This window comes from Trichechus manatus, unplaced genomic scaffold (assembly GCF_000243295.1).
Source record: "Trichechus manatus latirostris isolate Lorelei unplaced genomic scaffold, TriManLat1.0 scaffold00015, whole genome shotgun sequence".
Taxonomy (NCBI): domain Eukaryota; kingdom Metazoa; phylum Chordata; class Mammalia; order Sirenia; family Trichechidae; genus Trichechus; species Trichechus manatus.
The window spans coordinates 9,935,458-9,950,837 of NW_004443951.1; the positions used below are offsets into that span (position 1 = coordinate 9,935,458).

At 45.6% G+C, this 15,380-nt stretch overlaps 1 protein-coding gene across 1 annotated transcript in view; it reads left to right on the top strand.

Annotated features, from left to right (window-relative positions):
• LRRC41 (leucine rich repeat containing 41) overlaps nucleotides 1–15,380 on the top strand; it is a 19,964-nt gene continuing 4,584 nt past the window's right edge. Inside the window, exons 1-4 of the mRNA XM_004371788.1 lie at nucleotides 1–251; nucleotides 4,381–4,467; nucleotides 5,941–6,011; nucleotides 13,412–14,555. Of these exons, the coding sequence (XP_004371845.1) occupies nucleotides 53–251; nucleotides 4,381–4,467; nucleotides 5,941–6,011; nucleotides 13,412–14,555 (1,501 nt within the window). The 5' untranslated portion in view covers nucleotides 1–52. The remainder of the gene's footprint in view (nucleotides 252–4,380; nucleotides 4,468–5,940; nucleotides 6,012–13,411; nucleotides 14,556–15,380) is intronic.

Below are 15,380 nucleotides of genomic sequence, written 5' to 3' on the forward strand. Positions count from 1 at the left end.
CTCAAGATGGCGGTCCGCGTGTGCCACTCTCGGGCTCGCGCACCTCCCCAAGATGGCGGCGCCCGAGGCCTGGCGCGCCCGGAGTTGCTGGTTCTGTGAGGTAGCGGCGGCAACGACCATGGAGGCCACGTCCCGGGAGGCGGCGCCAGCGAAGAGCTCGGCCTCGGGCCCCAGCGCTCCCCCCGCCCTGTTCGAGCTGTGCGGGCGGGCAGTGAGCGCCCATATGGGGGTTCTGGAGAGCGGGGTGTGGGGTAAGTCGCGGGGTGAGGGGCTGCCTCTCGCAATGAGCGGGGGCGGCCCAGCGGCGGGGGGATGCGGGGGGCGAGGCCGGGAGGCCTGGGGCGAGGCCCAGCCCCGGGCAATGGAAGCCAAATGGTCGGGCTGGAGCATAAATTCTGTGACTGGCCGGACAGCATAAAGTAATGACAGAGACCAAACGAGCAGGTGGACCTGTTCCGCGGCCTGGCAGGAGGACGCAGAGGGTGAGGCCGGGAAGCTCGGAGGCCCGGGCTGGAGCGAAGCGGCCTGGACCCGGACGACAGAGGCTGGGATGAGGGGCCGCGGCCGTGGGCACCGAACTGACATTCGGGTTGTGCCGGGCGGGGGAGTTGGATGTCGAACCTACAGGCCAGGATGGCCCGACTGCCTGGGGGTGGGGGCCGAGGTGGGAAGGCTTGGCCTAAGGCAAAAAGGCCGGGCTGGGGGCCACGGAGCTTGACGGCCTGTGGCCTCGGGTATCTGCCTGACACACCATGGGTGCTGAGACTCCGGAGGCCAAGCAGATAGGCTGGGGCAACCCAGTGAATTGAAGAACGCGGGAATGGGGCTGGGGAAGAGGCCGAAAGGCTTGGGGTGCCGGGGCATGTCTGACGGCCCGGGGCTGAAGTGAGCAAACTGACGACCTGGGCCTCTAGTGCCAAACTGATGGAACGACTGACGAGCGGGCCGGACAGGGTGCGCCAGAGGCCACTCGGATTGGCCCGAGCGTCGAGGAAGGGCCCGAGAGTGAGTGACGGGAGGCCTGGAGCAGGTCAGCGAAGGAGGGAGGCCGGAATGATGGGCAGGCGGGAAGGGTCAAGGAGGCCCTAGGCCGGGCGACGGCCTGGGAATCCCGGACTGACGGGCCGGAATGGGAGGGGGGCGCGTCGCCTCTAGGAGGCCTTGGTCCGAATGGGAGTGAAAGGAGGCCTCAGGTCCGAGCGCGGCCGGGTCCGAAGGGCCTGGCCTTGGTTGATAGCGCCCAGACTGAGCAGCAAAGGCAGGCAGCCCGGGGCACTGGGATAAGGGGCCAGGAAGGGCGGACAGATAGTAGGGCTAGTGGGACTGGGAGTCTGGCGGGCCGCGTAACGGAGGAGAGGAGGCTTCCAGCCAGATGGAGCGCGAGGAGGCCGGGCTGTGGGGTGCCAACCGCCAGTCCTAGTCCAGCAGCGGATGAGGGAAAGAAACTCAGTCTGCGACTTGAGCACTGATAGTAAAACAGAGGAAAATGAGGGTTTTGGAACGTAGGCCTGGTCGCACAGGGGCAAGGGAGGCCTTGGGCCTGACAGATTAGTGGTGTGAGGGGGTGGGGTCCAGAGGCCAGGGTTGAAGTTGCGTGAGGAGATGCGCAGGCCAGGCTGAGCTTCTGGATTAGGGGAAGGTGTAGCCGGAGAGAAGGCCGGCCCTGGGCCTTGTGGTGATGTGGGAGGAGGGGGGCAGTTCCGCAAGAAGGCCTCAGAGGTGGTGGTGGTGTCTTTGCCTGGACATAGGTCCTAGTCAGGTCGGGAGTGAGGGCCTGAGGTCCCTGGATGGGGGGTTTTGGTTAAACCATGAGAAAGTGGATGTGGAGAAGAGGCCCTGTAATTTAGGGTGGGGGGCTATAGGATAATCCCCAAGGCTTTGGAGAGTAGTCCAGGGAGCCTCGGGGAGTGTGGAGACCCTTGGTGAGGTGGGAGTGGGGAACTGATCTTAAGGAAGCCTTCAGTGCCTTGTGTAGTGGGAGAAACTGCTAGAAGTCCTCAGGCCTGTGAGGGGAGGGGATTGTGGAAGCCCTGTGTTGGTAGCTGAGGAGAAGGATCAGGTTGACCCAAGGGGAATGGGAGAAAGTTTCCGGTGGAGGTGGGCACGGGGCTCAGAACATTTCTGGGCAATGTGGAAGAAATCTATGTCAGCCTAGAGCTTCTGGGATACTGAACCTGGCTGGGGGTTGTGGGGAGTCAACTGGTGTTGAGGCCCCAAGTTGGGAAGTGGGAGGGAGAATTAAAGATGGAAGCTGGAAGGAAGCAGAAAGGGTCTGACTTAACAGAGCTGGAGAAAGGAGAGGAGTTTGTGGATAACAGAGCATGAGAATTCCTGTGATGGTGAGAGGGGATGGCTAAAAAGAAGAGACCAGATTGGAGGGGAAGGGAAGAAGGGGACATGGCTCTGGAGAAACCTCTTTCTTCATCGCCTCTTCCCCCCTACAATCAATTGACAGTGTACTGAATCTCCCTTTCCCTTCCCTACCCGCACTACTGTACCAAAAACCAAACCCATTGCCTTCAAGTCGATTCCTACTCATAGTGACACCACCATTATTACTGGTTGAGCCCTCAGCCAGGATGAGAGGAAACAGGGAAGGAAGAGCTCCTCTGGTGCTATAGCAGGTAAACATTCACACAGAAAAAGCTGAATCAAGTAAGGCTTCTTAGGAGAAGGGCCAAGTGAGAGGCCTGCTAACAACACAAAAAAAAAACATGTAAACCTGTTGCCTTCAAGTTGATTACATCTCATAGTGACCCTATAGGACAGAATAGAACTGCCCCATAGGGTTTCGAACTGCTGACCTTTTGGTTAGCAGCCGAGCTCTTAACTACTGCACCACAAGGGCTCTAGAGGCCTGCTAAGCAGTGCTATTTTGGAGGAAGGTCTCAGTGTGGGCTGACATCCAGGAAAGTCTTCCTGGAAGTAGTGGACTAGCATTGTTTTGTGTAGGGAGAGAGGGAGAAAAAAGTGGAGAGAGGCAGCAGGAAAGGGTACAATAAGAAAACTTAGCTTATGGGAAAGGAGAGAGAGTAGAGGGAGATGAGACCAGAAAATAGGATAAGGTATGTTATAAACGTCCTTGAATGCCAGCTATGGAATGGGACTTTATCTTGAAGGCAGTAGAAAGCCTTTGAAGGGTGTTGAGGGGATGGCATCACCAGCTACAGGATGGGGAGAGACTAAGCTCAAGGAGAGCAGTTAGGCTGTTAGAATTATTCAGATGAAAGTTGATGTGGCCTGTATTAAAGCTTTCAGCAGGTAGATGAGTACCTACTATGTACAAAGAATTGTACTAGACTCTTCGATATCAAGATTCAGTTATTCTACAAGTAAAGATAAAAGGAGAATGGAAGTTTTGAAAGACTTTTCCTTAGATATGGTACACTCTAAGATCTTAGACTTATTAATTGGCAGGACAGAGGTGCTATGGACAGGTAAGAATAATAGACAATATTTAGTGAGTTTATTTTGGCTAGGCAATGCCTTAAACAGATCACAAGCATGATCTCCTTTAATCTTCACAATAATCCCATGAGGTAGGTATTATTATCCCCATTTTAAACTTGAGGAAACTGAGGCTTAAAAAGGTTAAATAATTTGCCCAAGGATTCACAGTTTACTCACAGTAAACTGTAGAGACCAAGCGCTTTAGCCACTTTACTATTGTGCCTCTCAGAACTAGGAAAATTGGCAGGAGCAGGTTTTGTTTTTAAATGTGTCGAGTTTTTAGAGGGTAGAGGCTAATTATCTATTTTCTTCATAGGAAGGTACTAGTTCAGGGTATAGTGGGGGCCCAAAGGGTGGAAGTGGTCAATTTGGAAGAGTGGAAAGGGAAGTCAGGAAAGGCTTAATAAAAGGCATGTGATACTTGAAAGATGAGTACTTGATATGCTGGAGTGGCAAGGACATTCCTGGCAGAGAGAACAGCATGAGCAAAGGCACAGAGGCACAAAGCAGCATAACATGTTAGGTAAAAGAAAAAAGAGGTTTAATGTTAATGAAGTGTACAAGGCAGAGCAGGGAGCTGGAGAAGTTAATAGGGCCCAGATTATGAAGGACCTTTTGCTGCACATCTGCATTCTTAATGCAGAATGGTTCATTCTTCTCAGGTAGCAGTGAACTGGCCAGCTCCTAAATGAGTATACCAGCTTGCTTTGTGGAAGTATCTCAGCCTTGAAGAAGTGTATGCCTCTGAAATTCCAGCTGCCAACTAAATGGCTGAAGATAAGTGCATCAGAGTTTGGAATAGACTTAGGTTAGCTTCTACAGGCTCCATTTGTCAAGTGAAAAATCTCCCCTTCTGTTTTCCTTTCCAATAGGGTAAATAATGCTTGGAACACTGGGGAAAAAGTAAAATTTGTGTTTTGGTTTTTGTAGCCCTCCCAGGCCCAATACTTCAAAGCATCTTACCTCTGCTCAATATATATTACTTGGAGAGGATTGAGGAAACTGCTCTCAAGAAAGGTAAGTGACTTTTCTGTCTCTTTCTCAGTTACTGATTGTGAACAAGACATCATCATGTTCTTAGGTAAATATTACACCTGATACTTGCATAGAACCTCATGCTTCTCAAAAAGTACCCTTAGGATTGGTTTTGTTGGTTTTGAGGTTTAGGGTCATGGTTTCGAGGGACATCCTAATCAGCTGGCCAAATATTGTTTCTCAGTACTTCTGTTCTTCCTCCTAGTTCGTTGTATAGTCTCTGGGGCCTTAAAAGCTATCAAGCGGCCATCCAGGATAGTAGTTGGTTTCTATTCACCTGGAGCAGCAGAGGAAGGAGAGTCAGGAATCAGAGGAGGAAACTGAATGAGGAAATCGAACATGTGTCTGATTGCCTCCATGAACAACTGCCTCCTTGGCCATGTGCCAGAACTGGATGGTGTCCGGCTATCATTACTGAAAGTTTTGTTCAAGGATTCTATAGAAGAGTCCTGATCAAAAGGGGGAAAATCAGAACAGAATTGTAAATTCTCAATGGAATCCAGACTTTCTGGAGCTATTGAGGCTAGATGAATCCCCAAAACTACTGCCCTGAGATAATCTTTAGACTTTAAACCTTAAACCAAAACTATCCCCTGAAGTCTTCTTTGAACCAAAAAACAGTTTATCTGAATCAGTAGAGTATGTCTGCCTTGAGCATTGTTCTCTTTTAAAGAACTATGTGAGATCAGATTCACAATGACAACTCAAAAGGTTGGATGGGACCCATAGGGGACAATGAGTTTAAGATAATGGAGGTAGAATAATTTGGAAAAGGAAGCGAAAATGGTAGCACAACTTGAAGAATGTAATCAATATCACTGAATTGTACGTGTAGAAATTGTTGAAATGGTGTACCTTTGGCTGTGTATCTTTTCACCAAAATAAAACAATTAAAAATAAAAAAATACCCTTACACCTTTCTTATCTAATTCCTCAGTGTCCTGTGAAGCACAGAGCAAGTATCTGAACCCTATTATACTGATAAAAGTAAGAAACAGGCACACCACAATTAGTAGCAAAGCCAGAATTAGAACCCAGATCTTCTGAATCTTAGTTTATTTTACTAAGCTACCTCCCAAACTCCCCATTGGACATGCCTGTTAATAGCTAACATTTATCTAATCCTTATATGCTAAACACTGTCCTAAGCACTTTACCCAGAAGAATTCATTTACTCATTTAATCCTTTCAGCTACACTGTGAAATTGCTACTGTTAACTACATTTTACAGATGAGGAAACTGAGGTACAAAGAAATAAGTAACTTGTCCAAAGTCACACAGCTAGAAAGTGGTGCTGATAATTGAAACCCAGGCAGTGACTTTAGAGCCAATGCTCTTAACCATTTTGCCATTATTGTTCCTGTGAACCCAGAGAAGGACAGCATGAAAAGCTGACTTACTTAACTCATGGTGGCTAGGGAGCAGCCAAATAAGTGTGATATTTCTCCCTACAGGCCTCTCCACTCAGGCCATATGGCGCCGGCTCTGGGATGAGTTGATGAAGACGAGGCCTTCCAGTTTGGAGGTAGGTTCAGGTACCAGGTAGAACTCAGGCCTGACTTTGAACAGTGAAAGCAGGAATAGCACACAGACACTAGCTGGGCACTGCTAAAGTATAGGAGCAGGGATGGAATGGATTTAGGAGGGGGGCTCTGATGGCTTATCACAGGATTCTGATCCATTTGGCATTTGTCACTGACTTGCTTGCTTGCCATGTTTGCAGGTAACACAGAACAGGGAAGTGTAGTGATCACAGTGGATGACAGAACCAGGATTTATAGAGGTCTTGACAGGGCTGGAGCCGTGGCCAATCAAATAAGATGAAATTTTACTGGATTTGGTTAAATCTTCACTTGAATCTAAAAACTTCCAGTTGCATGGCCTCAGGATAGGGGGTAAGGAGCCTAGCTTAGCAGCAGCTTTATAAAAAAGATTTAGGGGTTTAGTCAACAGTGTACTGAAGCCACTCATAATGAGTATATTCTAAGCTATGTGAACTGATGTAAATATAATATAGGCCAAACCACAAGGGAGACAGTAGTCCTGACTAGCTCTGCAGAGGTCAGGCTACCCCTGGAGTATGGAGAAAGAAGTCAAAGCCACAGCATGTGAGCCACATTTGGAAGACTGAAGAAGAGAAGACTTGGGGAACATGAACTGTCTTGAAATATTTGAATGATTGTCACATGAAAGAGGAGCTAATAGACTTGTTCTGAGTGGAAGCTAAAGGAGGATATATTTTTGATAAACTGAAGGTAGAACTTTTAAACTCTTGAGTTTACCAGTGATGAAACTAGCTAATGCCAGAGATAATAAGCTTCCCATCACTAAGTGTTCAAATAGAGTCTAGATAACTACTTGACACAAGAGTGTTGTCGAAGGAATTAAGCATTAGAAGAGGGGTTAGACAAGATGAACTTTGGGGCTCCTTTCAACCCTGAGATTCTGTTATTCATTGATTCAGACATAATTCACCGTAACTCTCATTTAAGCAGAATTTATTTTATTATTCCGTAATTAGGTGACAGGACAGATTTAGTTCAATAAACATTTACTAAAACTTTAAAATGTACCAGATCTTATGCTAGATATTGGAAATACACAGTTCCTAATCTTGAGAACTACCAGTTTAGTGGGGAAGTCTACAAACAAATCCATCACAGTATGGTAGTATAAGTGGTGTGATAGAGGGTAGAAAGGAGGCTCAGAGAGAAAGAAGCAAGAGAGACTTTCTAAGGAAATAGTATTTGAACTAGGCTTTATATGCTGAATGAGGCCAAATGACAAGAAAACAGCTAGTATTGGGAATTGGAGATTTAATTTCTGGGGATGCACTGGGTTCAGTAATATTCAGCCCCATATCCTTCAGCTTTTCCACTTCCAAATCTGAACTGCGACCCCTGAAGTTCAGAATGATGACACAGAGGCCTAGCAAAATCCACAGGCACTATATACAGGAGTTAGGCCTTATGAGGAAGAGAAGTGGACTCCAGAATATTAGAAAACAGTAAAGACTTTCTGCCACCTTTAAAGAAACACCTTACTCACTTTGTCCCAATGTTTCCCAAACAGTATGGTTGACCAGCAGGTGATGGAGATTATAAAATCTTTCTCTTGGAGAAAACTTTCTTTTCCTAATATTATCTCAAGCTTCCTGGAAAAGAATGTTTGTTACTCTCTTTTCCCGGCTCAGAGTATTTCAAAACATCTAAGGCCTCAGGCTTGGTGGTCCAGTAGCCACCTAGGCAGAGGTCCTTGGAGCATATTCAAAGGGTGACTTCTTCTGCTTCCCACTTTTGCATGACAGTAACCCTTATTCATAATCAAAAAAAAAAAAAAAAAAAAACTTACTAGGTGCCTGCTCAGTTCGACACTAAGTGGATCTCTAGCAATTGGTTAGTCATTTGGAAAAAATAAAGTTAGAGCCTCACTTTACAATATACTCCAAAAAAAATTTTTTTTTTTATTGTGCTTTAGATGGTTTACAGAGCAAGTTAGTTTCTCATTAAACAATTAATATACATATTGTTTTGTGACATTGGTTGCCAACCCCACAACATGTCAACACTCTCCCCTTCTCTATCTTGGGTTGCCCATTTCCATTCGTCCAGGTTTCCTGTCCCTTCCTTCTTTCTCGTCCTTGCCCCTGAGTTCGTGTGCCCATTTAGTCTCGTATACATGGTTGAGGTACGTGTATTATTTGTTTTACGGGCCTGTCTAATCTTTGGCTAAAGGGTGATTCTCAGGAGTGATTTCAGTACTGGGTTAAAAGGGTGTCTGGGAGCCATACTCTCAGCGTTTCTCCAGTGTCTGTCACACCAGTAAGTCTGGTCTTTTGTGTTTGAATTTCGTTCTACATTTTTCTCCAACTCTGTCTGGGACCCTCTATTGTGATTCCTGTCCAAAATAATTTTTATGTTTCCAAGGAGTGGCTGGTGGATTCAAACTGCCAACATTTTGGTTAGCAGCTGAGCTCCTAACCACTGCGCTAGCAGGGCTCCAAAGATTAAATTGTAAAAAGTAAAAGCACAGAAAAAGAATAAAGGTGACTGGTTATCTAATCTCAAGATGGAGAAAGAATGCTAATTATTAAATGTCCGTAACCAAAAAAGAAAATAATGGACGTAGTTGACCACATAAAATGTCAACACCATAAAAAAAATTTTTTAAAGGCCGATAAACTGGGAAGTATGTTTACAACAATATTTACAAAACAAAGGGATTCAGAGAATAAGACAAAGATGAGCATCCCAGTAGAATTAAGTGAGTAAAGATTTCAACAAGTCACAAAATATGTAAAAATTTAGTAAAGTGAAAAATGTTCAATCTCATTAATAATAAAAAATGGAAAAAAATAAGATTTTACCTCTTTAGTAAAAAAAAATTTTTTCTGGTTTTAAAGGAATGTCTAGCTCTGGCCAGGGGTAGGTAAAACTTGGCATTTTAATATGCTGTTGATGGGAGCAGAAATTGTGAAAACTTTTTTGGTAGACAATTTGGTGATATTTGTCAGGAGACTTTAAAATGTTCAAATTTCACTTCTTAGAATTTGCAGCGTAAAAAAATTGAGATAGTCATGAAAATTTATTTCCAGATGTTCATTACAATAAAGTTTAATATCAAAAAGCTATAAACAATTTAAATATTCAACAATACAGGAATTATTAAATCATGGTACATCCATATTTTCAAAACATTAATAAAATGATATTCTAAAACTATTTAAAGACATGGTGGTATAAATGTTTAATAACATGGTGGTATAATGTTTAAAAAAAAAAACTCAACATTTGAAACTGTTCAGAGTTGTCTCAATGTTTTAAAAACAAGTATACATGGCTATTCACATATACATAAATGTTCCAAAGAGTTGGCAGTGGGTTTACATACGATTTTTGGTTTTCTTTCCACAACCAATATTTCCGTTATCAGAAGAACAACAGTGATAAATAGTTCAGGAACATTTGCTGGCTCTAGTTTAGTACAAGAAAATATTTAGCCCTCCCTACTTTAAATGTCTGTACTCCTCCTTCATGACCATTGCCTGAGCTGCCAGCCCACTGAGGATGGGCCAAGGATTTTTTTGGTAGGCAAATGTCACTTCACCTCATTGGTGATGTCTCATTTCCCTCACCCTCGTGTATTTACATCACTTTGCATTATCTGTGACTTAGATTAGGACTGCTGTCTGCTCATGCATTAATTTGTGAGAAAGAAGCCATTGAAAGTTATAATAACGATTTTTTCAGTTAACCCTCACAACTGTGTAACGTAGGTATAGTTATCTTCACTTTAAAATGAAACTGAGACTGAAAGAGGTGAAGTGACTTGCCTAAAGTTAATCAGCAGCAGACCCAGGATTCATACTGAAGCTGTCTAGCTCTGGAATGCATGCTCCTAATCACAGTACCATGCTGCTTCTCACTGCAGTTATCACATGTCTGAGATGTTCCAGTTTTAAATATTGTCTCCCATTATCTTCATCAACCATCAAGATGTCTGAAAAAATTCCAGTATTTATTTAAACTATATTTCTCACATGCCTCTTATGGCTAGAAGCAGCCACAGAATCTTGGTTCACTTTGTCCAGATTTCAGGCCCAGATCTTATGACCACCTGACCATCTCCCTTGGGAGCTTGAAGCCTTGCTAGGGTCACCTGCAAGTGTTTTTCAAGGCTATGGGTGTGGGCCAGCAAATGTGTAAGAAGGGTGCTAGAGTGAGAGAAGACCTGAAGGACTCAGGCACTCTGCTTCTCCACTCAAGGCTGGATTTGGGTGCCAGGTATTTTTGCCCGCTCCCCTAATGCTTCTGCACTGCTGGTAATGAGAGGTCCTTCTATTGTTGCCGTGCACTTAGCTTAAACATGAAGTCATTCCCAATTACTACCACAGCAGGCAGAGTCTGGAGAATAACTAGGGCAAAGGAAATGACTTTTGGCAGAACCTGGGCCAGCAGGAAGGTGATGGCTGTGTCCTCACTATCCTTGGGCCCAGTCATCACCTTCCTGCTGGCCCAGGTTCTGCCAAGAACCTCAGACATATATTGAGGATTATTCTAGTATGAGGAAATGCATGAAGACAGGATAAGGACAAAAGAGCAATGTCTTTCTTTTAGTCTCAGGAAACTTCAGTCCCCACTACCTTTGCTTTGAGCTGAATAAGCATCGTGCTTAACAAGCTCTGCCTCAGTCAAGCCCATTTCACATTGTCCATCTGGGCTAATAAGTATAATTAGCAGCAACAGTAATAGGTAACATTTACTTTGTATTTTAAAATTTACCAAGTGCTTTCACTTGCACTGTCTTAATCTTCATAACAATCCTGTCAAACAGGTGATGTTATTCACATTTTGCAGATGAGGGAAGAGATTCAGAGAGTTCCAGAATATAGGGGCAGAGCTCGGACCTGTATTGAAGCAGACTTTCTATTGAATCTTAGGAGAGGACGAGGACTTAGGGATGGTATTGAATTAGAAACTCTGGAGCCTGGTATCTTTGTCTCAGTGTGTCCTTTTGGGGTAAATAGTAGTCATTTGTCACCTCTACATCTGGATTTTCATGTTTTTTTTAAGATGCCTGGACCTCACCCTAGCTGTAACATAACAGAATCACCAAGTCTGGGAAATCTGCTATATGAATTCTGAAAAAGAAAAGCTCCACAGGAAATTCTGATATGCACCAAAGGTTGAGAACAGGGCTTCGAACCAGTTCATTTCATTTCGACCCCTACTGAGAATTTTAATTTGCACCCCCAGATATAATGAATCAGAATATAAAGACCCCCATAAAAATGTACTTAAGAGTCACCTGGTTGAGAATCACTTGCATTCAGATACCTTCCAAACATCAGAATAGTCTTATGTCCCATATCCATCAAAGCAAATTAACTATTACCTTGGAGAAAACACAGGTTTGGTCCCTGCTCCTCAGGAGTTTCTAATTTGGATGGGATAATAATACATACACAGGCAGAGACTGAACACCATGAGACACTGTTCTGCCAACAACTTAGACCTGAATAGTCAGAGAATCAAAGTGGGGATGAGGAGCAAAACCAGGGCTTTGAACTGGTTCGTTCTGGTTTGGCCCCCTGCTGAAAATCTGAATCTCCACCCCAGATATAACCAAAAACTCGTTGCCGTCAACTCTATTCTGATTCGTAGCGACCCTATAGGACCGAGTAAAACTGCCCCATAGGATTTCCAACGAGCAGCTGGTGGATTTGAACTGCGGACCTTTTGGTTAGCAGCCAAGCTCTTAACCACTGGACACCAGGGCTCCACCTCAGATAGCTACATTTTAACATAAGAATCACCCTTGAGTATGGGTTACACTTCAACATAAAGAAAACGAAAATCCTTACAACTGGACCAATAAGCAACATCATGATAAATGGAGAAAAGATTAAAGTTGTTGAGGATTTCATTTTACTTGTTGATCCACTATCAACACCCATGGAAGCAGCAGTCAAGAAATCAAATGACGTATCGCATTGGGCAAATCCCCTGCAAAAGACCTCTTTGAAGTGTTGAAAAGCAAAGATGTCACTTTGAGGACTAACGTGCGCCTGACCCAAGCCATGACATTTTCAGTTGCCTCATATGCATGCAAAAGCTGGACAATGAATAAGGAAGACCGAAAAATTGATGCCTTTGAATTATGGTGTTGGCGAAGAACACTGAATATACCACGCACTGCCAGAAGAACTAATAAGTCTTTGAAAAAGTACAGCCGGAGTGCTCCTTGGAAATGATGATGGCGAGGCTTTGTCTCACATTCTTTGGACATGTTATCAGGAGGGACCAGTTCCTGGAGAAGGACCTCATGCTTGGTAGAGGGTCAGCAAAAAATGAAAAGACCCTGGATGAGATGGATTGACACAATGGCTGCAAAAGCAGGCTCAAACATGGCAATGATTGTGAGGATGGCCCAGGACTGGGCAGTGTTTCCTTCTGTTGTACATACGGTCGCTATGAGTCGGAACTAACTCAACAGCACCTAACAACAGCAGGTTCTGATTCAGTATATGTAGGGTGGAAATGCAAATTATCAGCAGGAAGTCAAAGTCAAACTGGTTCATTCATGCTCTGAGCAAAACTAACCACCTCAAAGGGTAAAATGTTAGATTTCCTAATGGTCGGCTGGTGGAGAGCATTTCTAGCAGATGTAGGAAAGGACATAGAAAACAGGTTTGGGTCAGTGAGGTGACCTATTTTCCAGAGCAAAGCATTCACATGAGCAAGATAAGGGAAATGAGAAAGCTTCTCATAGAGACAGTCCATATTGTGGAAGGCTTTGCCTGCCAGGCTAAGGAACTTAAAATTAACTTAGATAGTGGTGAGACATTGGGAGTTTTTAGGCAGAATAATGTGATCAAAGTGGTGTTTTACAAAGATGAATCTAGTGGGCTTGTGCAAAGTCATTTGGGGAAGGGTAGAAGAGGATGGGAGAGCAGTAAGGAAAGCTAATGAAGTGGTCAGGTGTGAAGTGATAAGGGCTGAAAAGAGGTGGTGGAAAGTTGGGATCAGGTTCTAGAAGCAAACATGGAAGGAAGAATTAATAGGATTGAGCGACAGTTTAACTTGAGAGGCACTATAGCAAAATAATGTGACCTCTGGAACCAGATTCCCTGGGTTCAAATGTTGATTCTACCACTTAACATGTAACCACAGTTGATAACAACCTCTTTGTGCCTCATTTTCTTACATGTCAAGTGATAGTAATACCTATCTCAAAGTTGTGAGGATTAAATGAATATATAAATGAATATATAAATTTAGAACGTTGCATGGCTCATAAGTGCTCAGTAAATAGCTTTTGGAAGGTGGGGGGGACTCAAAGGTTTGAGTTTGAAACTAGGATGATGACATCTCTATGGATAGTACTCTTTGTATCACAGCTGTCTGGCATGTTCTCTGCTTTCAGAGCGTCACCTGTTGGCGAGCCAAGTTTATGGAAGCCTTTTTTTCCCATGTTCTACGTGGGACCATCGATGTGTCCTCTGACAGGCGTCTTTGTGACCAGCGCTTCTCGCCTCTTCTGCACAGCTCGCGCCATGTTCGGCAGCTCACCATCTGCAACATGCTGCAGGGTGCAACTGAGCTGGTGGCTGAGCCCAACCGCAGGGTTCTGGAGACCCTGGCCAGTTCCCTGCACACCCTCAAGTTCCGCCACCTGCTGTTTTCTGATGTGGCCGCTCAGCAGTCACTTCGACAGCTGTTGCATCAGCTCATTCACCATGGGGCTGTCAACCAGGTGTCACTGTACTCCTGGCCTGTGCCTGAGTCAGCCCTTTTCATCCTTATACTCACTATGAGTGCTGGCTTCTGGCAGCCGGGCCCGGGTGGCCCACCCTGCCGTCTCTGTGGAGAGGTCTCCCGAGGCCGGGCCCCATCCCGAGATGAAGGGTCCCTCTTGCTAGGCTCACGCCGGCCTCGTCGGGATGCTGCCGAGCGATGTGCTGCAGCCCTGATGGCCACCCGGCGGAAGAATGAAGCCAAGCAGGTGCCCAGAGCTGTACCTGCCACTCGGGTAACACGCCGGAGCACACAGGAGAGCCTGACAGCAGGCGGGACAGACCCTAAGAGGGAGCTACACCCTCCAGCCACCTCCCAGGAGGCTCCTGGCACCAGGCGGCCACCCTCTGCTCCAGCTGCCACCTCCTCTGCCTCTGCCTCCTCTTCCACATCCTCATCCAAACGGGCTCCAGCTAGCTCAGCCCCACAGCCTAAGCCCCTAAAGCGTTTCAAGCGAGCTGTAGGGAAGAAGGGTGCTCGCACCCGTCAGGGGTCTGGTGCAGAGTCAGAAGACCTGTATGACTTTGTTTTCATCGTGGCTGGTGAGAAGGAAGATGGTGAAGAGATGGAAATTGGGGAAGTGGCTTGCGGAGCTTTGGATGGGTCAGATCCCAGCTGCCTGGGGCTTCCAGCACTGGATGCCTCCCAACGATTCCGCAGCATCTCCACCTTGGAGCTATTCACGGTTCCGCTCTCCACAGAGGCGGCTCTGACACTGTGTCACCTGCTGAGCTCCTGGGTGTCTCTGGAGAGCCTCACACTCTCCTATAATGGTGAGTGCCCTGGAGGGACAGGGGTTGGGCCTGGGTCTCCCAGTAGGACCAGCTATGTGCCCAATCCTGTGTGGAACAATTGGGAGTATGACCAGGAAGCAGACATGTGGCCCGACCTGTCTCACAGGAAATAGAAGGCTTGAATTATGGTTGGAAGCAGGGGTTCCTGAGAGACAATGACATTATCAGCTGGAATATGAATGGGTACATTATAGATATGGTAGGCAATCTAAGGGAAGGTGGGAGTATAGTATATGCAGGTCCAGCCAGGGCTGGGTAGGATCCCATCAGTCATATCAAAGCCACTGTACAGACAAGGAGCAGGACAGATTTTTTATCCAACCAGCAACCTGCAAGGCAGTCCTCAGTCCTCTCCCACCTGGTTGTGCCCAGCTAGTAAAACTTCACTCTGGCTAAATCCAGCAATCTGCCTAGGCTGCTGGGCACTGCTAGAGAAAAATCACACAACTACGCACATTGATGCTACTAAATATTCATGATCATCAACCTGTTACGAACCCTCACTGTGCTTGTAACATCAGCTTCCATTCCTACTCTACCATTTCCAAACTGTTCTCCTTTTCCTTTCTCGACAACCTCATCTCCTACTTCACAGGAAAAATAGGAGTCATCACACATGAACTTCTTCAACTTATTGTTTAAAAACCTATAAACTCTCCTAAATCTACACTCACACTTTCTTCTTTTACAGTGGAAGAGACTGCCATCTTAACTAAGGCTAATTCTTCTACCTGTGCTCTGGGTCCATTCCCTCCCACCTTCTTAAAGAAGCTTGTTTCTCAAATTTCTTAATAATAGCTAACA